The 25,598-nt window shown below is 36.9% G+C and overlaps 1 protein-coding gene across 7 annotated transcripts in view; it reads left to right on the top strand.

Moving 5' to 3' along the window:
- LOC141446724 (uncharacterized) overlaps positions 1 to 25,598 on the top strand; it is a 317,788-nt gene that overhangs the window by 41,992 nt on the left and 250,198 nt on the right. For 4 of the 7 annotated variants that reach the window (XM_074113434.1, XM_074113432.1, XM_074113435.1 and 1 more), the window contains one exon: positions 13,703 to 13,744. The exons of the other annotated variants lie outside the window; for them this stretch is intronic. In XM_074113434.1, coding sequence (XP_073969535.1) covers positions 13,703 to 13,744 — 42 coding nt within the window. The remainder of the gene's footprint in view (positions 1 to 13,702; positions 13,745 to 25,598) is intronic. 7 annotated transcript variants of the gene reach the window in all.

Here is a 25,598-nt window from a genome sequence, read left to right as displayed (position 1 = left end):
CTGTAGAAAGAGAGGGATCGAGAGGGGAGAATGCATCTCCCCCCTCCACAAAGGACACCACTTTAGGGATTAGAGGGTGGAAAATCCCCAAGTTTTTATTTCATTAAAATTTATAGCACTTAATAAACCCCATCCTCGCTTAGCCCAGAACATGAACTCTCCTCTCTAAGTTGGATGTGTAGACAATACGTATTGTCAGTTCACTGGGCAGACCCCCCCCCCCGAAAAAAAGGGGACACAATACGCAGCCATATATATTTGGGGATGTCTCCAATAGGGGCGCTGACCTCGCGCAACACCAGCTACATTGCAGCTCTCATGTTTAGAAATAATTAGTTTTAAAAAATATATTATTTAATAAAACTATTTCCGGTTTCTGTCTCACGATATTATGATTCACTACCAGGTGATCGAACACTGACCTTGAACTTTTACAATTATTCTTCTTTCCTGTTTACAACTTGTTTATAAATAGAAAGTGGTTATAGTCTACTTGAACTTTAGAAGTATCTGGTGCTAATTGCTGTGGACATAACTGGACCACAGCATTCACTGTTCAAAACCTGGCGTGAACGCGAATTCCTTCAATTCTCACGGTTCAAGACTCCCAAATTGGGGAATATTAGAAACATATCCCTTAAAAAAAATATTGTTCCTCAAAAAATTGAAGGAATAGAATTTATTTAATGGATGTAATCTATTCTACGGCGCCACGATAGCCGAGCTAGACCTAGTTAAGAGGCTAGACCCGCAATGCTAAGATGTATTGTTGGTTTAGTGGGTTCGATTCCCTATCTCTAGGTCTTGGATTTTATTTAATGATTAATATGAGAAATTTATAGTAAAGTATGATAGGCGGTTATAGGCTGGATCCGCAAAGCTAAGATGTATTGTTGGTTTAGTGGGTTCGATTCCCTATCTCTAGGTCTTGGATTTTATTTAATGATTAATATGAGAAATTTATAGTAAAGTATGTTAGGAGGTTATAGGCTAGACCCGCAATGCTAAGATGTATTGTTGGTTTAGTGGGTTCGATTCCCTATCTCTAGGTCTTGGATTTTATTTAATGATTAATATGAGAAATTTATAGTAAAGTATGTTAGGAGGTTATAGGCTAGACCCGCAATGCTAAGATGTATTGTTGGTTTAGTGGGTTCGATTCCCTATCTATAGGTCTTGGATTTTATTTAATGGTTAATATGAGAACTTTTATAGTAAAGTATGTTTGCTAATCGCCTCCGCCCACTGTCACCTAATTTGGTAGTTGGACGTAAAGCTCGTCTGAAAAAATAGGCGATTACTTTACTTTTTACTTCAATCTATTCTAAAGTACCATTTTTTGCGTAATGTACAGCACCAATATCTTCTGTACTATTAAGGATGTTTAACTGACTTTAATTAAAAATCCTGACATTGAGAGAAGAAAAAAAAACTTCTTTACCGGAAATACGTCATCAATTTTTCAGTGATTTGCTTCTCGAATATGGCTTCAGGATACTTTAATACAAATTAATCTCGTTTCCGGCTAGTTTCTTGGAAGGGCTTCTCTGTTAGGTTTAAATTTCAGTTTCAATGCACGCGTTTACGGACTAAATATTTGTTGGAGAGTCAATTTTTTAAATGTGACGATCAGAGTTCTAAGGAAATTGGTGAGTTACTTGGAAAAAAAACAAAGAAAATGGCCACAGGAAGTCGTGTGTGTTCGCGCCCGGATTTTATTTTTTGTGTAACTGTAAATACGTCATATACTGTAATGAACACTTGATTTACTAAAAAAATTAATGAAGTCTATTTAGTAACATTACTGTAACTCTAACAGTTGTTTATCGCGAAGTTCTGCACCGGAAAGACCGCAGTTCTAACTTGTTTCCCCCCTCTCCCCTCAAAAAAGTTCATTTTTTTTGTTGTTGGCCCCCTCCTGACTTTTATTTTTTTGACATGGACCTTTTTATCTGGCCGTCAGTCACGCAGTTTGGCACCGTTTTGCATAAAACTTGTTTGAATTTTTGTTTTTTGACTGCACAACCTGGTATCTAGGAGAGGGGTGGGGGAGAATGTTGCGTGTAGTTGTAAATGAAGTGAATTTCACTGTTATGTAGTGACTCATTTACTTATTACCATGTAGACTGTAGAGAGACAAAAGTTTGTAAGTTTTTTGTCATTTTTAAGAGCTTTTACAATTAAAATGGCCTTCGCGGAAATTCCGACTATCGATTCGTATTTAGTGTAATTTAATATGTGTGTTAAATTGGGTGCTTAAATTTCGAATTTGAAAGCAATCGGTTGAAATCCGGAAGTATGATTTAAGAAATGAATACATTTTTCACAGTTTTAAGAAAATTTTTTGTATCTTCTCGAAACGGGCAAGGAGCTATTGGATAAAAGGAGCCACCGGAAGTGGGACGTTTTTTTGAGGAAATCCTAAAACACTACGCAGCAAAAAGATATATCCGGTACACCGATTTTTAACCCAAACCTTACTGTGTGATCTTTCGGCACTCTTAGGCTAAATAAATTTGAGTTATTAGATCCAATTTTTTGAGGGGGGCCCTCAAAAACTATGATACTTCCTTTGTGTAAACTCAAAAAATCGAATATCCGCACGATTATATCGTAACCCAGTAATTCTCAAACCACTGTGTCGCGCCAGCACTTTTGCATGCCGCTGCGAAAGTTTTTGAAGTGTGCCGCCCAAAAGTTTAGAGAAATACAGTGAAACATGTACTGTGCCTTTCAAAGGTGCCTCCTCAGATACAGAGAGCAGTTGATAACCTCCTGGCTAACCTGGCTTGCGAGCCAGAGGAGGCACCTTTGAAAGGCACAGTACTTGCTTCACAAGTTGAGTAAAGTGCATTATTCGATAAATTAAGGAATAAGTTTGATCTTTTACATGAAAGATATTGGATCACTTAAATATGGTGGCAGGAGGTTTCCAATTTTTTTTTGGTAATTAAACGCAATTCTCCCAAAATTACCAAATAATTATTAAATCTTCTTGTTTGTAACAGATGTAAAATTAATTTTTAGCCATTTTGTGTCTGCTTGAGAACATCTAAAGCTCTTAACATTTGATTTTTCTTAGAAAAATCACTCGAAAAACGACTTATTTCTCGATATTAAGAAAAATACTAGCTTCACTGCCTTGGCAATATTTTTAGTAGAAAGGGGATGAAAAAATACATAAAAATGACCTATCGCGTGCTCTTCTTTCTCTTTGATGTTAAAAAATTGAAATATGATTAATAAATATACAGATTTTGAAACGGCCTAGCACCTTTAATTTTGAAGATATCGAATTGCGGTTTCCGGTTTCTTTCATAACTTTTTGCACTCTTTAAAAGTGTGTATATGAAAATGGGGGTCAACAGCAAACCCTTACTTTTGGTCGCGTGTCAGCCGCGTATGTGGGCACAAATCTAAAATCAAGTCACATATTCTGAAACTAGAGGTTTCAGGGCAACAAATTTTCTCTCTACCATTTTTTGCTCAGATTAACCGTTTAACCATGAAATGCATTTGAGCCGTCTTAAAATGAACACCTGGTATATTAAATTGTAGAAGACGATATTAGAGGAGCATTATCATTTATACGACCAAATATAAACTGTAATTATCACAAAACATCAAGCTCAAATTTCTCATTAAAAGTATTCTTATTAACTTGTAATTAATCCCTTAATAAACATATACTGTTGTTTTTGTAGTACAATATTATTTTATTTTATATTGAAAATAAACATAAACTATTTTACGCAGAGTATTTTGGGATAAGTGAAATACTTTTAAACTTATCTTATTGTTAGTGTATCACCCCAAATTTTGAAATTGTTAAAAGTGTGCCGCCGCGACAAAAAAAAAAAAAAGAGGTTGAGAATCATTGACGTAATATTTCAGTTATAGAAAGTGTAGAAATAGATCAAGTTTGGAAGTTGACAGTTAGAGAGAATGACCTTGAATGTCTTGACAAGTTACCCAGATTTTTGGGGTAGATGGAAGATCTAGGATTTAAAATCAGTAGCTGATGGATCTCGTTAAAAAAAGGGGGTAAAGTCAAATAGTAGAAAGATTTAGACCAGTAGTAAGAGTGCTGCAGAAGATCAGAAGGCTGCAGTCTCCTCTCCGCACGTACACACTTTCCAAGAACTAGTTTCTTAGTTTGGTAGCGACCCCTGGAGTGGTGGAAAGAACTAGCTCTCCAGTTCCAGCAGATCCCCAGCCTCTTTTATTTACATTAACTTGCCCTTTCTACTGACCTCACTCTTTTCTGCGTCAGATCTCCCGTCTCCTGACTGAAATAAGACTAGTTCTGTACTCCCCTGGCTAACTATATCTCTCTCCCTTCTACATACAGAAAGTTGCTGACTGAAAAACAACCAGTTCCGCCTTGGTTGTAAAACACTGCTGATATGTAAATACGGGTGCTACATTGGGATAGTGCTGTACCGTTTTATAACCTTAACTAGGAGAGGGCCCCCTAACACTACACTTTTTGTGTAACAAGATTCGTTTTAGTTTTATTTTTATTTTTGTACATCAGCTGTTTTTTTATACCCATTAATTATGACGTCCCTGTCAAATCAAATTTTTTAAAAAGAACTATTTCCGGTGTAAAGAATTTTAAATTTCCTGCCATAAATATGTAAGACGGTTTTAAAAAACAGATATTATTATTTTGTAAAGAATAATTAAATGACTAGTTATATTTCACCGTCGTTAAACACTATGAAAAACTGTAACGTAAACAATCTAAAATGACGCTAAACCTTCCTAGACTACGAGGGTCGTTTGAAAAGACCGTGCAAAGTCAGAGAGATAGCACTACTGGCGCGTATCGAGGTTATGTTTAGTTAGTAGCATCTCTTGGAAGAACACACACCATGTTTCAGCCAGATCGGTCTATTTCTTTGTGTTTGGCATTCGTTTGAATCGAGGAAGTCGAGTGTTTTTCAAAAAATGGACGAAAAAGAATTTCGTATGTTGATTAAACACTACTTTATGAAAGGTAAAACGCCTCAGGAGACTAAAGAGAAGCTTGATAAACATTATGGTGACTCTGCACCTTCAATTAGAACAGTTTATAAGTGGTTTCAAAATTTTCGGAGTGGCCATATGGGCACAAGTGACGCTGAACGTTCTGGACGCCCTGTTGAGGTTACTACTCCAAAAATCATTGATAAAATCCATGATATGGTGATGGATGACAGAAGAGTGAAGGTGCGTGAGATTGCTAGTGCTGCGGGCATCTCGAATGTACGGGTACATAATATTTTGCATCAACATTTGGACATGACAAAGCTATCCGCAAGATGGGTGCCGCGTTTGCTCTCGCTTGACCAAAAACGAAATCGTGTGAAGTGTTGCAAGGACGGTTTGCAGCTGTTCCAGAAGAATCCGCAGTACTTTAAGCGTCGTTTCGTCACTGTGGATGAAACATGGATACATCACTACACTCCTGAGACCAAAGAACAATCTAAACAATGGGTTACCAAGGGGGAATCTGCGCCAAAAAAGGCGAAGACCGTTCCTTCGGCCGGAAAGATTATGGCGACTGTCTTTTGGGATTTGCAAGGAATAATCCTCATCGACTATCTGGAAAAGGGTAAAACTATTACAGGTGCATATTATTCATCGTTATTGGACCGTTTGAAAACCGAGCTGCAAGAAAAACGCCCACGATTGGCCCACAAAAAAGTCCTTTTCCATCACGACAACGCACCAGCTCACACCTCAGCAGTTGTGGTCGCAAAATTAATGGAAATAGGGTTCCAACTCGTTTCATATCCCCCCTATTCTCCAGACTTGGCTCCCTCGGACTACTATTTGTTCCCCAATATGAAGAAATGGCTGGCGGGAAAAAGATTTTATTCAAACGAGGAGGTGATTGCGAAACGAATGGCTATTTTTCAGACTTGGACAAATCCTATTATTCGGAAGGGATCAACAAACTAGAGCAGCGTTGGACGAAGTGTATAAGCCTAAAAGGAGACTATGTTGAAAAATAAAAAAGGTTTACCCCCAAAAATTAAGTAGTTTTTATTTTTGCACGGACTTTTCAAACGACCCTCGTATGTTCGTGCCAGTGTCTGTAACAACACAGCAAAAGGCCAAATAAATGAAAAAAAAGGAAGAAATAACAGGAAGTTTATCGTTGATCATCAGTTCCGGAAATAAGATGAAGTTTTTGTACAAAATCAGCGACGCGCACGTTTTTTTCCTTAAACTTTGTTTTCTTTTATTGCGCAGGCGTAGTACTTCCATTTTTTATTTTATTTTTAGTATTTAAGAATAAGGAGTATTCTTCCGGTTTCGTAATTATGATCGTAAGTTACCGTCAGGTCCCTTGAGAGAACCCATTCTTAGTGATAATAAATGTGTCTAGATCGTAATGGTGAGAAAAATAATAATAAATTACAAACTTCCTGTTTGATATACCCATATTTGGCCACATTGCGCACATAGTATGTGCATCCTCAGATTCTTCTTTTCGATGAGCCCTGCCTCAAAATGGCTAGTTCGCCTTCTATCACCCTGCAGTAGGCTTGTATATTATTCTGCAGATGGTAGCGCCGTTGCAGTCTACCTGGTATAGTTTTTGTTCCATCCATGTTGAGGTTTAATGCCCTCAGTTAAGTGATTACCTCCAATCTACTTAGGGCATCATTAAAGGGTGATTTTTCCAAACGCCCAGCAATTTATTTCACCTATTATCCCTTAATGGGCGGAAAAAAAGACGATCAAAATTCTAGATTCTGTAAGATCTAATCATCATTTACTCGCAAAGTTTATCACCTAGTATTTTTACTAGGGGGGGGGATTTTTATGTGTTGGACTTTTATGACGTCATAATACTATTACGTATCACCGACTGGTGGTCAGGAGAAGGGAGGGCCCAAATGAAGAGAGATTGCTGCGTCAAATGGTTAGCATCTAGTCTACACGCTTAGTGCTAGCCACATCGATAGTATCGGTTTCAGTGATATCGATATATTGAAAGACTAACGCTCACAAGTGTAAAAAAAAAAGTGTGCTTTACTTGGTAAAGAAAGTATTGCGATCATATCCAAATTGTCGATTTGGTCCTCTTAATCAAATACTATATTTCCGTTTCAAGGACCTCCTGAGACCAAAAAAATTGGTGTGGGTCTAAACCAAATAAAACTCAAAGAAATTTTAAATCACAGGAAGCCAAAATTTGGCCAAAAACTTGATCAAAAATCGCTTTGCGGTAAAGAGACTAGACCCGCAATGCTAAGATGTATTGTTGGTTTAGTTGGTTCGATTCATAGTCTCCAAGGCCTTGGATTTTATTTAATGTTTAATATGAGAAATTTTTAGTAAAGTATGTTAGGCGGTTATAGGCTAGACCCGCAATGCTAAGATGTATTGTTGGTTTAGTGGGTTCGATTCCCTCGGTCTAGGCCTTGGATTTTATTTAATGTTTAATATGAGAAATTTATAGTAAAGCATGTTAGGCGGTTATAGGCTAGACCCGCAATGCTAAGATGTATTGTTGGTTTAGTTGGTTCGATTCTTAGTCTCTAGGCCTTGGATTTTATTTAATGTTTAATATGAGAAATTTATAATAAAGCATGTTAGGTGGTTATAGGCTAGACCCGCAATGCTAAGATGTATTGTTGGTTTAGTGGGTTCGATTCTTAGTCTCCAAGGCCTTGGATTTTATTTAATGTTTAATATGAGAAATTTTTAGTAAAGTATGTTAGGCGGTTATAGGCTAGACCCGCAATGCTAAGATGTATTGTTGGTTTAGTGGGTTCGATTCCCTCGGTCTAGGCCTTGGATTTTATTTAATGTTTAATATGAGAAATTTATAGTAAAGCATGTTAGGCGGTTATAGGCTAGACCCGCAATGCTAAGATGTATTGTTGGTTTAGTGGGTTCGATTCCCTCGGTCTAGGCCTTGGATTTTATTTAATGTTTAATATGAGAAATTTATAATAAAGCATGTTAGGCGGTTATAGGCTAGACCCGCAATGCTAAGATGTATTGTTGGTTTAGTGGGTTCGATTCTTAGTCTCCAAGGCCTTGGATTTTATTTAATGTTTAATATGAGAAATTTATAGTAAAGTATGTTAGGCGGTTATAGGCTAGATCCGCAATGCTAAGATGTATTGTTGGTTTAGTTGGTTCGATTCTTAGTCTCTAGGCCTTGGATTTTATTTAATGTTTAATATGAGAAATTTATAATAAAGCATGTTAGGCGGTTATAGGCTAGACCCGCAATGCTAAGATGTATTGTTGGTTTAGTGGGTTCGATTCTTAGTCTCTAGGCCTTGGATTTTATTTAATGTTTAATATGAGAAATTTATAGTAAAGTATGTTAGGCGGATATAGGCTAGACCCGCAATGCTAAGATGTATTGGTTTAGTGGAAATACCCAGTTTGCTTACTAGATTTGTTTAGCAATTTTTTTTATTTCTAAATTGGTTCCATTAAAGTGAACACGCATAACATTGAAAGTCGAACTATGTTTTCAGCACAAAATTGTGTAAGTTTTTAAAGGAAATTTGAATTTACGTAAATTGCGGAAGTTGGAAAAAAAAAACAAAAATCCTAAGAATTGTTCCCACCGGATTAAAGTATATAAGCGGATTATTTTTCAGTAAAGCTTTGTGTAGTAGAGCTTTGTTGTAAGAGAGATCGATTTCAAAATATGTGTGAGTAGGTAGGTATATGGTAGATGTGTGCCAGTGGTAGTGTGCGGGGCCACAAAGTGAAGGCTGTGTTTTTGTCTGTTTGTAGATATCCGCCGTTCTACTGGGGCTGATCGAACCTAGACTCCTCGGCGACCATTAGACCAGTCCTTTACACGCCCTTACACAACATTCATGGCCCTCTTAATATTATTATAGCTTTTATATTTATATTCATTCTAAGTTAGAATAAATAAAATATAATCCTTTTTTTATGTACATATTTGTGTGTGTTTGGGAATAACTGATAATTCTATCAGCTGTTTAAAGCGAATTGATCAGGTGTTTATATTTAGTTTATTCCTTTATAGTAGTTCACACCCATTTTCTCTACTATTATTCTCAATATTTAGGTCATTAAACACAGCTCTAACCTAGTTTTAATGGTATAACCTTCCTTCCCCTCCACTCACTCCCTCTCACAAACACAGTGTAACTAGCACTTTCCTTCTCCCACCCTTTATTAGTTAGTTACAGAAGTATGTCCTATAAACCTTAACTAATTGCAGTATCTATGCAAAATAATTGTTAATATACTAGTAAGCCACAATAGCCGAGCGGTTAAGAGACTAGACCCGCAAAGCTAAGATGTATAGCTGGTTTAGTATAGTGATGTATAGTGGGTTCGATTCCCTATCTCTAAGTCTTGGATTTTATTTAATGGTTAATATGAGAAATTTACAGTAAAGTATGTTAGGCGGTTATAGGCAAGACCCGCAATGCTAAGATGTATAGCTGGTTTAGTGGGTTCGATTCTCTATCTCTAAGTCTTGGATTTTATTTAATGGTTAATATGAGGAATTTACAGTAAAGTATGTTAGGCGGTTTTAGACTAGACCCGCAAAGCTAAGATGTATTGCTGGTTTAGTGGGTTCGATTCTCTATCACTAGGTCTTGGATTTTATTTAATGGTTAATAAAAATAATTTACTGAAAAGTATGTTATCTAGTCGCCTGCGTCCTTGGCACCTAATTTATGGTAGTTGGATTACTTTCATAAGCCAATAATCTTCGGGGTTATATGACATTTGCATTTTGTTACTTTGTGCAGCTCCAGGCCTGGAGATATTCTTCTAACTGGGTACTTTTACTTAGTTAATATATTTTATGAGTAAATCTCATTAATAGGTGCATTTAAAATACAAGACTATAATTTCGACAGATTTGATTGGCTTTATGGTTGATAGATCGATTTACGACTTTTGATATTTCCTCAAAAATGGTACCTTAAGATTGGTGGTTTCACCTAAAATACCATTTAAATAATCATCTTTACGGTTACTAAGAATATTACTAAGAATGTTTTGCTAAAACTAAGGGTTTCTTGAAAATTCCAAAAAATAAAAACGGAATTAGCACTTTCATGAACGGGTTATTCATTCTGTCGAGGATTTCCCCCCAAAAAATATTTGAGGAAAATTGGTTAAGGGCATTTTGGGGTTTGTAGAAATGTTGCTGTAATTCACCGACCCCAGAATGGTAGTAAGAGATATTCATGCGTGTGGCCAAACCAGAATTTTTTGAAGGGGCGCCCGCCCTTAATGAAAAAAACAGACCAAAAGTTCACGGAACTACATCGAAGGCTGTATGGCTATCTTAGCCATTTTTTTTTTTTTTTTTTTGACATGCGCAGCATGCTTCCATTGTTGTGAAATTAACCTCTACTCAAAAGTGTGTAAGCAGTTATTCAGCTGTTATCCGTTCAGTAGGGTGAGCCGTCCCCTTAGAGTGGTGAGGTAACCACACGGTTACTTTTGAATAGAAATAAACAACAAAAAAACTTCAATCAAGTTCTAGGTTTTTGTTTCCCCTTACCACCACTCAGAAAGTTGATTCGTCATTTCCGGTCATGCGTGTCGCGTTGCTTTCTTGCTGTATCAGCGTGAAAATCTTTTCACGAAAAATAGTTCCGAGTCAGATGGAAGCTGATAATGATTATACTATTTTTTTTTTTGTATTTGACTTTGATCTTAATTAAAAATTAACCGATATTTTAATAGAATCTCCGTAATACTTTATTACCCTTTAAATCGTGAAACAATTAATACAACAAAAGCTGCTGCATCAATCTCTAATTTAATAAAACTTTGATGGGTTTCATTCCCAAAAAAACAGTCTCCTGTTTTAATAAATAAATAATTGACGTACCCGATGATTGAATGGGTAATCGTTATTTCCGGAATAGCAATGGATAATATTTCTGTCCAAAAAATTCTCAAGCCATTTAGGGTGGGGGAGAAGTAAAGCCTTTTGATATGAACTAAACTTGTGCGTGAGGCTCATCAATTAGCTAATAGAAGGGCATTATTGGAACATTATAAAAAATCCCCTTCCTCCTCCCCAAAAAATGGTGGCAGATGCCAAAAATATGTGAAGAGGGTAACCGAGAGAACTATTTCTATCCGGGCCACACCTGTTCTCGGTTTTTCAATATGGACAATTTATTATATAGAATACAGAAAAGAACAGGTTCTACCGAGAATTGTTGTAGAAGTTTACTATATTATTACGTATTTTGAAGGAATACAATGAACTGTGGTGGGGATAACAAATAATTATTATTTGGGCGGCCAGTTGTTCGCTCTCTATCTATTCATCACTTCACTTCAGTTTTATGTGGAAAACATATGTTGCCCCGCCCCTCTCTGCTATGAAATTAGCTAGCCGATCTAGTAAACAGTGGTGTTCCATGTTTATGTCGTAAAACTAGGCCTAATTTATCCCACAGAAGGAGAGGAAAATCTATTTTTCCATCATATTTCACCCGGAGGAAATGATACAGTTAAAAAAATTTCTTTTGAATACTGTGCGAATTGTCTGTGTGTGTGTGTGTGTGTGTGTGTGGATGAACGAGAAATGTTTCTAAAAATGGGGGGGAAAAAACTCTCATGACTTCCGCTTTTATTTCACCAAGGTTCGGAATATATTCAAAGTTCACTAATAATTTCACTGTTCATGAACCACGCTGTAATCTCACTTCAGAGGGTAACCTTATCCTCCTACTTCTCTTCCATTACTGCCAGAAAACTAATTTTCATGGGAAAAAATAAAATAAAAAATGAAAAACTATAGATCTATCTACTTTTAAGTTTGGAAAATCTCATTTCCGGTTAAGAGATTTCCTCACTAATTACGTTACTTGTAAGTAATCCGTTACTTGAAGAATAGTATGACCATGCATTACTTCTATATTGGCACGTTAGAGGGATGCCTTTAATAGAATTATCCTAGGGGGGGAAAAAAATGATTAAAAAAAAAAGTTGCATATTTAAAATGCATTTGGGCACGCAAAGTTTTGTGAAAAATCTCAGGAATTTTCTCCCAGACTTGGAAATTTTAGTAACACGTAGAAATCTTTTTAAGTAGTGAAAACAAACAAAATAAAACGAAGTACAAAGTTTGGACTTGATGCTATATTTTGTTTTCCAGTTAGGAGCTCTTACACATTTTTTTTTGTATTTAAATTAAAATCGAAAATCTTCTAGATTGCAATGTAATTTTGCTATCGATAATTATTTATTTTGCGAATATATCGATTTTAGAAACAAAACATCCAATCGTGTTTTCTCATGAGTGCAGTTTTCTGTCTTTTTACCTTGACTTTAGCAATCAGGAGATTGCCTTATTTTCATTTTTGTAAAGTTTGAACATGTTCATTCTGGAGCATGACACATCTACATGCAGTTTTTATTAGCATGTTTAACATTCCCAGATCCTGGGGGAGATGTGAAACTCCAGGTTTGCTTAGTACCACTGCCTTGTTTCGTTTTTTTTCTTTCTTAATTCCTGTATTTTTTTAAGACATTTATTTTCAAAGTTGACTTATATAAAAGTGAAGTAAAATTTTGTCACTTCCTTTCTGTTCAATTATCTTTGCATGTAATTTTCATATAACGTCATAAATACGATTTGACATTCTTTGGCTCTACATTTCATGTACTTTTTTTTTAATCGTTATTTTTATGACATCATGTGACAGCCTTCACCATTTTAAACATCTATTAATTATTTGTCAGACGTGTCTAATTAGCGAGTGTATTTTTGAACGTTTTATGCAGGGAACTGAATTTTCTAAAAATAATATATTCATTGAACTTTTAAAAGTTAAAATGATCTCCATTTTTTAGAAATGGCATTTATTATTTTTCCTTTAAAATAAAAAAATTAGAATAGAATATTGCATTTACTTAGATTGTTTTTTGGGAGCTGTAAGTAACAGACTTAACTTAATGCACTTCTAAGTACACACTGAAATATTTGTAGATATACATACATATATTTAAATTTTACTGTGTGTAACACTCTAAATTGGTTAGGCGCCACGGTAGCCGAGCGAATTAGAGACTAGACCCGCAATGCTAAGGTGTATTGTTGGTTTAGTGGGTTCGATTCCCTAGTCTAGAGGCCTTGGATTTTATTTCATGGTTAATATGAGAAATTTATAGTAAAGTATGTTAGGCGGTTATAGGCTAGACCCGCAATGCTAAGATGTATTGTTGGTTTAGTGGGTTCGATTCCCTAGTCTAGAGGCCTTGGATTTTATTTCATGGTTAATATGAGAAATTTATAGTAAAGTATGTTAGGAGGTTATAGGCTAGACCCGCAATGCTAAGATGTATTGTTGGTTTAGTGGGTTCGATTCCCTATCACTAAGTATTGGATTTTATTTAATGGTTAATATGAGAAATTTATAGTAAAGTATGTTAGGCGGTTATAGGCTAGACCCGCAATGCTAAGGTGTATTGTTGGTTTAGTGGGTTCGATTCTCTATCTCTAAGTCTTGGATTTTATTTAATGGCTAATATGAGGACTTTTGTAGTAAGGTATGTTTGTTAGTCGCCTCCGTCCACGACACCTAATTGTGGTAGTTAGACGTTAAGCCCCGCCTGAAAAAATAGGCAATTATTTTACTTTACTTACTAAATTGGTTTAGAATATTTAAGCTTAATGTTAAAATTTGAACTTAATAATAACTTCAATGTTCTGTTGCAGGTAAGCAAGCTGTTCTTCTGGTAGATGCTAGATGGTATTCAGGTAATGTTATTTATTTATGTTTTTTAAACCCTTCAATTTGAATTACGTCAATATGTGCGTTTCCGGGAGCGTTCGGAATCTTTTCTGAGTCCTATTTAGAGGGGGCAGTGGGCTGTGGAGGAGTCTCTAGGCAGAGCGGAAACAAAGTACTGCTGGATGTACGAGTACACAAAGCTGGGGAATTCCGAGTTCAGTGACTATACTCTACCTAATCCCTTTTGTATGAATGGTCAGTTCTTGCGTTTTGGGAGGATACGTACTCCTAAACGGGCAAACAACCCAAGTTATCGCAAAAATTTTTGATCCATCAATACAGTTCATTGGCCAACGACTGTGGCATAATTAATATAAACTTTCAACAATTTATAGCTCTACACATGAGTTTTAGCTAACTAGTTAGTGATGTTGGTTGGTAGCCATGGTTGGTTGGCTAAACTGGTTATGGGAAGGTTATCGTGTTAAACAGTAGTAAAGATTAGAAGGGTTAACACCGTCACGAGTTTTTGGTTTTATCATGATAAGTTCGCTGTTTTTACAGCTGTATGTTGGTACGCCTGGCCCAACTTCACTCTTAATTCACTTATTTTTATGGCACTCAACTATTTGAGGTGGGGCGGGGGTGGGGAAAGTTTATATTTTTTACTCCCTCCACCTTCTAGAGTAAAACTTAGCTCATAAATTTTGTGAGTTTTTAAAAAAATGTTTCGTCACTGATGACGTCATGTCCTATATTTTCATTTTCTCTTATAGTAGTAAGTAAAGTATTGCTATGAAATTTATTTAAAGGAAATAAATTCATTTTCACAGGAAATGTCCGTTTTTAGGGCTTTTGAGTCAGTGAAAATTTCTGCAGTGACCACTCACACGACTTCCTGTTACTGCCATTCTCAAGGTTCGAACACATTAATATCTCCACAAACTCGAATATTAGACCCCCCATATTAATTGTGACCAACATTATGGTTTGTAAAACTGTACATTACACTGAAATGTAACCTTACAGAAAAGCCTACGAAGTTTATAGAAAAACTGGAGCCATTTTCGGAAATCCATTGAATCTAAAGGGGTACTTCCGGTAAAGGTATTTTATTCAAACTCTACTCTAACCAGACATTTAATCCACAGGAATAAGAGAAAGTTAAAGTCATCTTGTTTTCCGCTACTGTTCAGGGCTTTTTGTCCAAAAAACCGATTTCCTTTAGAGGCTGTAACTATACGAGTATGTTCAAGATGTCGGTGCTAATTTTTATTCTAATATTTCTCCAGAGGGAACTCCAGTGCAAGTTCGTTCCCACTGTGTGAGTGTGTGTTTGAGATTGTGTTTGACAAAAATAGACTTCTATCCTGGAATAGGTTGAGAACCACACACTGGAGAGGCGAGTTCAACATCTTGTCCCAGCTATTTATAGTAGAGCCTCATTATCCAGTCGAGATTGTTTATCAGTCCATTCCAGTTTTACAACATTTACAACACGTAACATGGGGGGCACTTGGGTCACTTTTAGTACAATACTCCGCTAATTGAGGACCATTTACCCACATTTCCACAGTAAAGGAGTATGTGAAGAACAAATTTTCACGAAATTTGTTGGTATTCAACCTTGTTTCTGGTTTAATTAGATTGACTCAGGGTTCTGTTCCTCAAGGGCCCAGTAATTGTTAATAACCAAAGGGGCTTATTGTGTAACCCAGGTTTTCTAGATAAAACCCCACTCCTCTTTAAGTGTACTTTAGAGAACCCAGAAGTACCCAAATTTTGAAGTATTCTTGTCTGTGTTATAATAAGGAACAAGGCTAAACATAGAAACAAAGTTGCAAGTTGCATTGCGACAGCTACATGAATCTTATTATATTTATTAAATTACTACAATCGTATTTAAACGGGGGCCTTCAAACCGCTGAGGCGATACAAGAGGCGTACGATTACGATCATGTTGATATTTATATATATATATAAACGGTATATAGATTATTCAATCATCTACGATCTTCGTCCTTACTTCGCGTATTTATTACGTCAATAACTTGATTGAGTAACGTTCTTTTTAGAGTATTCATTTGGCGGTAGGCTGCCTGTAAAATAATCTATACGATGTAACGTACAGTTTTTAAGAGTAATCATCTAGAATCGATTTGATAATTTCAAGAAAATCGATTGACCGGAAGTGGTGTAGCGGCGGGAGCAACTGATGTTGTTTTTTTTGTTCGAATTCAGGTATAGTCGAAAACAAGGTACTTCCGTTTTGAAGACTTTAGAGCAGAGGTCGGCCAAAGTGGTCTATATAGACCCCCCGGGGGTCTATTTAATAAAAGTAGGGGGTCGAAGGAAAATAAATTTCGAAACCCAATATAGCGGAACCTTGCAAAGAAACACCATTGCTGAACCATCTCATTATTAAGAAGCAATACTATAGGTTACTTTACTTATTTATAATTACTTATCTATATATATAAAAATGAATGTGTGCCTGTTTGTTTGTTTGTACTCGATAGATTCAAAAACCATACATCCAATCGCCGTGAAAATTTGGGAAATTATTAGGTATATCCCCGGGAAGGTTTTTTGCAAAGTTTTTTTAAAATCAGAGTTGGGGTTCTAGGTACACCCGAACAAATATCCCGAAAATATCAAAATAACATTTATTGTAATTAGTAATATTTGTTGAAAGTGTAACCATGAAAACCATGAAAAACAGTTTTTTGCAATTATTAATACGAGAATAAATTATACCGAAGATGGTGGAAAATCAATTAAACTAAAAGAACTCAACAATACTATTGGCGTTGATAATCGTTGGGTAGTACCATATTCTCCATTATTACTAAAAACGTATAACGCACACATAAATGCTGGGTACTGCAATTCAGTGAAAGCTATAAAGTATATTTGCAAATATATGAACAAAGGAAGCGATATGGCAGTGTTTGGAGTGGAAAATACAACTGCATCTAACGATGAAGTCACCCAATATCAACTGGGACGCTTCATAAGTAGCAATGAGGCTGTATGGCGTATTACCTGTATATCATTTTCCATTCATGAACGATATTCAACGGTTGTTCATTTAGCTGTACATCTTGAAAATGGACAGCGTGTGTATTTTACATCAGAAAATGTACCTGCAAGAGCAATGTCACCACCGCCAACAACATTAACTGAATTTTTCACATTATGTAGAAATGATACCTTTGCAAGGACACTACTGTACTCTGAGGTAGGGGTAATTTTATTGTTAATTTTCATTTCGATGTATTTTATTTGGTCATTAATAAATTATGTTTGAGGTATCAAAACTGCCTTTTTGTTCAAATACAGCAACGTGTGAACGGGTACAGCTAGTTATTTAATAAATATTAAGGTATTTAAATTTCAACATTAAGATATTTTTCTTACTCTAAGACGAAAAGTCCTACCTCCCATCATCTTGAACCAAACTCCTGCACCAACTGTGGGCAAAAGTACGCTACCTTGGACTGTATTTAGACAAACGGTTGACATGGAATCCCCACAGACTAGACTGAAAAGACAAGAAACTAACCAACGCTACAAAACTTCTCGCCAGACTACTTGACAAACGATCTAAACTCAACTTACTCTTATACCTGTTGTCACTGCGACCTATTTGGTCATACGACCCATCGAAGTATGTGGGGATCGACTAAACCGTTCCAACTCTCAACGCCTCCAGACATTACAGTCCAAAAATACTTCAGGAAACTTCTTAACGCTCCGTTCTATATATCTAACCTCAACCATCCATAATGATCTCTAAAATCCCTTCATTAACGGACCTTACTAAACCTCGTTTCTTAAAATTTCTTCATTCCTTTACAGCAGCTCATCCTAATCCTTTAATTGAACACTTTATCTTCTTCCACATTACCAGGTAATCCTCCAAGGAGATTGGAAGAGAAGATGGGGTCTCGCGATCTACTCTCCTCATAAGAGGCAGTATAGTGCATCTGTTCACGTTAATGGAGTGTCGCCACTGGGTGCCTTCTCCAATCTTCAATCAAGACACTGTAATACATCACATTTGCTTGTTGCAACAGCCGTTGCAGCCACAGATTTATATAAAAAAAAAAAAAAAATCAAAAAATATTTGTTACACAATGTAAACTTATTTTAACAAAATGTTTAAAATCACAAAAATAAATTGTACCTAATAGTTTTATTTTTAATTAACTGAAAATTACTTTTATGGGGGTCGATGGAGATTTCTGAAAAATTATTTAGGGGGGTCCATAATCAAAAAAGTTTGGCGACCCCCTGGTTTAGAGTATAGAAAATTTGTCACTAGAAGAAAGAGGAAGCGGAAATGAACTTGCGAGTGTTTATTCAGTGACGTACTTCCACTATTTTGGTAATGGCCCCATTTCCAACTTCTATCCAATGCGAGATAATTATAGCAATAATTAAGATGATTATAAATTATACGCGTGCGGCCACAGCTTCCCTCCTTCTTCAGTTCTCTTCAATAGAGCTAGCGAGAGAGCAGAGGATGATAAATTACTTAAGATATGTAGTGAGAAGTTTCTCTCCTCCGTACTTCCGCAGCGCCCAAAGAAAGGGGCCAATTAAAGTTGCTCACCTGTTCCCAAAAACAAAAGCGAAAGACCCTAATCCTGTAGAGAATGGCGTTCATAGTTAACAATTTGCCCGTCTAACTTGCTAAGATAAGATAGTTCCCGGGGGAGTAAGTGGAGCAACAGAGTCAAGTCCAAACTGGATTAGGGAACAAGTGAGCCAGTTTACCAGCTGGAGCAGCGATCCATTCCATCCCTTTACCTGTCTGCAAGGTCCTTGATCATTTCTTCATGATTATTCCAACTTTTGTTTTCAATTATTAATTTCCTCTTCTTGATCAGGCTTTTGTGAATTGATTTTTTTTCAACGGAAATACGGTGGTACTAACCGGGTTTCGCGGATTAACCGGGATCATGTTGAGTCATCATAAGAAACACCTCAGATCGGCGCCGAAACAAAAGTTAATTTTCGGTGGCGACAGGAAAATTTTTGGGTCTTCTGATGTAACATTATTAATAGGCATGGCTGCAACTCTTTTATACCTGATTTTCTTGAAGGGTCATTATGTATGTACGAGTGTTATGTAAAAACCCAAAATATGGTGCAATTAGTGCTGAATTTCTTGGGATTTACAAAAGTTCTTACAAAAGACCATGGGATTTATGTGTCCGTAAATGGTTGCTTTTCAACTTCACGGTTATTATGTAATATTTTTAGTGGATAATTACCGACATTATTTTAAACTTCCCAGAGAGCAGCCTCAATCTCCAGCTAGTCTTCAGTGTCACATCAGTTCGTCCTACAGAAAACATCTTTCGTTTGCCCCTTTCGGTCGAATTTTTATTCACTTACGCGTATAATTCATACATACATATACGAGGGTCGTTTGAAAAATCCGTGCAAAGTCAGAGAGATAGCACTACTGGCGCGTATCGAGGTTATGTTTAGTTAGTAGCATCTCTTGGAAGAACACACACCAAGTTTCAGCCAGATCGGTCTATTTCTTTGTGTTTGGCATTCGTTTGAATCGAGGAAGTCGAGTGATTTTCAAAAAATGGACGAAAAAGAATTTCGTGTGTTGATTAAACACTACTTTATGAAAGGCAAAACGCCTCAGGAGACTAAAGAGAAGCTTGATAAACATTATGGTGACTCTGCACCTTCGATTAGAACAGTTTATAAGTGGTTTCAAAATTTTCGGAGTGGTCATATGGGCACAAGTGACGCTGAACGTTCTGGACGCCCTGTTGAGGTTACTACTCCAGAAATCATTGATAAAATCCATGATATGGGGATGGATGACAGAAGAGTGAAGGTGCGTGAGATTGCTAGTGCTGTGGGCATCTCGAATGAACGGGTACATAATATTTTGCATGAACATTTGGACATGACAAAGCTATCCGCAAGATGGGTGCCGCGATTGCTCACGCTTGACCAAAAACGAAATCGTGTGAAGTGTTGCAAGGACGGTTTGCAGCTGTTCCAGAAGAATCCGCAGGACTTTAAGCGTCGTTTCGTCACTGTGGATGAAACATGGATACATCACTACACTCCTGAGACCAGAGAACAATCTAAACAATGGGTTACCAAGGGGGAATCTGCGCCAAAAAAGGCGAAGACCGTTCCTTCGGCCGGAAAGATTATGGCGACTGTCTTTTGGGATTCACAAGGAATAATCCTCATCGACTATCTGGAAAAGTGTAAAACTATTACAGGTGCATGTTATTCATCGTTATTGGACCGTTTGAAAACCGAGCTGCAAGAAAAACGCCCACGATTGGCCCAGAAAAAAGTCCTTTTCCATCACGACAACACACCAGCTCACACCTCAGCAGTTGTGGTCGCAAAATTAATGGAAATAGGGTTCCAACTCGTTTCACATCCCCCCTATTCTCCAGACTTGGCTCCCTCGGACTACTATTTGTTCCCCAATATGAAGAAATGGCTGGCGGGAAAAAGATTTTATTCAAACGAGGAGGTGATTGCAGAAACGAATGGCTATTTTTCAGACTTGGACAAATCCTATTATTCAACAAGGGATCAACAAACTAGAGCAGCGTTGGACGAAGTGTACAAGCCTAAAAGGAGACTATGTTGAAAAATAAAAAAGGTTTACCCCAAAAAATTAAGTAGTTTTTATTTTTGCACGGACTTTTCAAACGACCCTCGTACATATACGAGGTACAAATGTACTATGTAATACTGTGTATTCGGTTTAACCGGGATTTCAGTTTTGCCGGGATGGGTATAGCCGGGAGTCAGCCCGGTTAATCGAGCTTGTATTGTACATATGTTAAATCGCGTAAGTTGTAGTATTAATTTTTACAAGTCTAGCCTAGTTGAGTTTTAACTCTTGAGATAATGGTCACTTGAAGAGTGGTTAGGGCAATGCCCAAACACTTACTTTTTCGTGGTACTAAGCAGACAAAACTGCTCCCCTAAGTGTAGACTAAGTGGGAGGGTACAAGGACTTGTTCCTTGGCAGTGATTGAGGCAACCTTCAACCCCATATCCATTTTGTTAAGAGGTGGACCAATGGAGTCACTCTCAGATCTTGGGACTGAAGATACTATCAGAAGTTGGTGGGAACGTACCTCCCATCGTATTCGGTACAGGCTGGCCAATCTATACTCATCAACAAAAAAAATCCCAATTACACGATGAGAATATTACAGCATAGTTTCGATACTTACAGAAATAAAAAAAAAAATTACATGTTCTTGGCCGGTATATTACTGTTACCTTTCACTAGATTACAGGTAATACAACCTTCACATCATAATCATGACGTCACCTCCAATTTGCTCATACTACCAATTGTTAGGTGCACATTGATTGTGTGACTCATCCAAATATATTATGTACTCGTACTATGTACGATGAAATGAAAAAAATGCACATTATTTTTATTTATAAATGTCGAGGTTAAAAAATAATAAATTTTCTAAAATTTTAAAACTTCGTATCGTGATTACAAAACATCCAAATCTTTTACAGGAAACATTTTTATCTGGAGTATTCGATTTTCGGGTTCTGCAGGAAATGAGAGTGGTTAGGTTTTTTGTAAACCTGAAAGAGGTCGTGAGCGTGTTCACATAAAAAAAAAATAAATTTCCTGAATCTAACGCTAATTTATATTTTTGACAAAAATTTTTCTAACAACGTTAGTGTAATTTTTTTTCTCCTTCCAGAGAGCTGGAACGGTTTGTGATCTTGTCTAGGAAAAGACGGTGAATAAGAAAAAAGAAAAAGAAAAAAGAGAGCTCTGGGTCTCCCGTCCTTTTTAGATGGAGTATAGGACTAAACTAATTTTGATGTAAAGCCATGATGGCAATGGAAGAGTAATGGTGCTGTTGTCGGGCAGCCTGGAGAAGCTTGGGTAAGGAAGGAAGGAAAGGGGTTGGAGGCGGCAGTTCTCGCTAACTTTGAGGGTAAAGGGAGGCGGCTGTAGGAGGCGGACGGAGGTAAAGGGTCACTTCAAGGATAAATCCTCCTCTTACACTGGCCGCCTCCTTCTCTCTCTATCTCTCCTTTTTCTCCCTTGACCGCGTGCTCCTGCTCTCCCCCGTGGGAGCGGGATGTGCCCAAAGGGAAGGGGCGTACTTGTTAGTCTGTGGCCTTTAGGATGACCGACTTGTCAAGGGAATTCTCTTTCTTCCCTCTCTGGCTGGAAAATATTAAGCTAGGGCCACTCTAAAGGGAGAATTCAGCTGGGGATAGGGTGGGAATTTAGCCTGGAGTTCCTTATTATTCCCTCGCTCCACCTTACCTCCTCCTCCTCCTTCTCCTCTCACCTCCTGATAGACCCTGATTCTTCTGATCATCTTCCTTAGGCTGCTGGCTTCTTCAAACCATTAAAGCCTCTACTCTTTGTCCACTTCCAAAACTTCAGTCTTTGTCGCCAATAGGAGGCGCAAAATTATCCAAACTCTATTCAAGAGAGAGGAGCATTTTGTGTCGGAATATTGCAAGAGGAAGAGTATTTTAGCCATACAAGTTTTTTCGATCCTAAGTTTTTTTTCTTTTTTACTTGGAACTTCCGTTTTGAGGTCTATATAAGACCCCCAGGGATCTATTTAACAAAAGTAGGGGTCCTACGATCTTCATCCACGTCAACAACTTGATTGAGTTAAGTTCTTTTTTAGAGTATTCAATTGGCGGTGGGCTCCCTGTAAAGTAACCTATACGATGTAACGTACAGTTTTTAAGGGTAATCATCTAGAATCGATTTGATAATTTCAAGAAAATCGATTGACCGGAACTGGTGTAGCGGCGGGAGCAACTGATGTAGTTTTTTTTTGTTCAAATTCAGGTATAGTCGAAAACAAGGTACTTCCGTTTTGAAGACTTTAGAGCAGAGGTCGGTCAAAGTGGTCTATATAAGACCCCAGGGGTCTATTTAACAAAATTAGGGGTCGATCTGAGCCAGGGGGTCGAAGGAAAAACAATTTCGAACCCAATATAGCGGAACCTTGCAAAGAAACACCAGGCACACCCATCTCATTAATTAAGAAGCCAATACTGTAGTTACTTTACTTATCATTTAATAAATAAGGAATTTAAATTTCAACATTCAAGATATTTTTCATAAAACTTACTTTACACAATGTAAAATTACTTTAATAAATGTTTAAAATCATAAAATAAATTGTACAAAACACAGTCAACCTAATAGATAGTATTATTTTTAATTAACTGAAAATTACTTTTATTTGGGGGGGGGCCGATGGAGATTTCTGAAAAATTATATAGGGGGGTCGTCCATGATCAAAACAAAAGTTTGGCGACCCCCCCTTGCTTTAGAGTCTGCAGGTGAATGTTTCGTCAGGGAAAATAGAAATATTAAAAAAAAATTTCAGGAAGCTAAAAAAAAAAAAAATTATATTCACATATTGGGCCCCACGAGAGGGGGGTCTGACACTGTGACCTAGATATCAGAATCTCAAAACCGGAAGTACTAGTTCACTTTTTTTGGAATTTTCACTTTTGCCTCTAGTGTGCCATTACTGTTTATTGTACTGAATTACCACTTTGTATAGTATTGATAAGAATCAAATGTGGAATTCAATTTTTTAAATTTTAAGGAAGTTAGTTGGCCGGAAATACCACTTTTTCCCGCATTTTTAAGATTTCTTTTAAACTGATTACAAATAATTTACGAACATATAACTTTACGTACAGTTTTTTCGAATATACGTACATACTATATGGTTACTTCCGAGAAAGTAAGTGAGTCCTTTTATTGTGATAAATTGAAGATGACTCTTAATATTCAGGAGTCTGGAGAAAATTTGTGGGCTCGAACTTTGAGAGTAGGAAGAGGAAGTCGTATGAGTGTCACGCCGGAAGTTCTCTCTTTTTTTGGAGGGAAAAAGTTGTTGTTGTTTTTTTATTAAAACTCATCTTCATTGGTCGGGAGTACAGTTTCAGTGGGGCTAGGTCGAGAAATAATTAATTGAGATGCAAAAAGTTTGTCTAGCCCCTTTCCGGTCTGCACGTCATAGCTACGTCATATTGAAAGGTTAGGGCCGCTCCCTCCTCCGTTTGGACTTGTTACATTTAATCGGGGAGCCTGTCCCGAGCTGTATCAGGCGGGTGATCGATCATAAAAAAAATAAGACCCTGCGGGAGAGCCCCATTTTCTTAATAAAGCCCCTCAGACCCGCCCTGGGACCCTAAACACAGAAATACACACAGAATATCTGCCTCTTCCGTTTCCACCCTCACGCGCTCGCCTTCCTGTTAAAGCCTTCCGGAGTCTTCTTTTCCAATCATCTGCAACATCTAGATATTGGAGCTAATCGATATGAAGTTGAATAAACCGCACGAAACGAGGTACTTCCTTCCAATTTCGTATATACAGGGTGAACCAGTAAGTACTGTCCATAGACCCTACTGTGTGTAGTACATCTAAAGTGGAGTTCAATGACGTATTGGCCAACTTCATATTTTCCACTGTTCATGAGTGACGTCACTTTTTTTTAAAATCATTACTTTTTTCCAATAAAAATGTTATTACTCAGAAAAGTTTTAGTCCGAATTCGATTCTGATGACACGGTTAGAAAGACAGATAAATTTTCTAAAAATTGATACCATTTTGAAGCATAAGTTATTCTCCAAACAGCCTCAATAGTCCTGGATACTGGGAAAATAAAAAAAGTAATCGAAAATTTTTGAAGAAAACTCATTAGGCCCTTATGGGGATCATTGATCAGACCCTAGGTGCTGGCCACTTTTTAGTAAAAGTTTCCTTGTCTAATGTGGGCTTTCAAACAGTATATCATTTGCCCAGGATTCCTTTTTATCTTCGTATGAGAAATTACGTTTGTTTTACAAGAAAACGTGTTCACGAGCACTCAACAGTGTTAGTTATCAAGATGTTTAATTCATTGAAAACTCTTTTAGATGGACCAGTAGTCAATTTTAAAGTAGGTTGTCTTAAAATAAGGAAGTCAAACGTTACAAATTTGAAACAAGGAAACTTTTACTAAAAAGTGCCAGCATCTACGTCTGATAATGATCACGTAAGGGCCTAATGAGTTTTCTTCAAAATTTTTCGATTAATTGCATTTTTCCAGTATCCAGGAGGAAGATTAAGGCTGTTTGGAGAATAACTTACGCTTCGAAATGGTATCAAATTTTTAGAAAATTTATCTGTCTTTCTAACTGTGTCATCAGAATCGAATTCGGACTAAAACCTTCTGAGTAATAACATTTTTATTGGAAAAAAAGTAATGATTTTAGAAGAAAAAAATTTAAAGTGACGTCACTCAAGAACAGTGGGAAATATGAAGTTGGCCAATACGTCATTGAACTCCACTTTAGATGTACTACACACAGTAGGCCTATTGGACATTACTTACTGGTTCACCCTGTATATTACAGAAGTGAACATTCATTCTTTCTTACGTACCATTTCAGTATAATGTACGGCTCTACTTGTTTTATATTATAATTTTATTAAAAGATCTGCTAAACTGCCGAGTTGGTAGAGAATTCCAAAATACCGGAAGTTGCCGTGATGTAGATCGGATTTTTCACTTTTCTCAGTTTTCTTTTTTTATCGAAACTGCCTTCTAAATTTTCCATTAAAGCTTGTATTTAGATCGAAAGTCTTTATTTGCAAAATTTCATTTTGGGCAATACCGGAATTAACTCGCAAGATTGTGCGTAGCAGCCACTGCTTACTAGATGTGCGTTTCTACGTCAGATTTTTTTTTTGATTTTGGTTTACTTCAAGGAATCTCAAAAAAAAAAAAAAAATTGTATTTCCGGGGCCCAAAAAAATTAATTAAGAAACTTTGTTATCACTTTTACCCTTAGCT

This window comes from Rhodnius prolixus, unplaced genomic scaffold (genome assembly GCF_049639745.1).
Source record: "Rhodnius prolixus isolate KJV_2025 unplaced genomic scaffold, Rpr scaffold_7, whole genome shotgun sequence".
Lineage (NCBI taxonomy): Eukaryota > Metazoa > Arthropoda > Insecta > Hemiptera > Reduviidae > Rhodnius > Rhodnius prolixus.
This window is presented reverse-complemented; position numbering and strand designations above follow the sequence as displayed.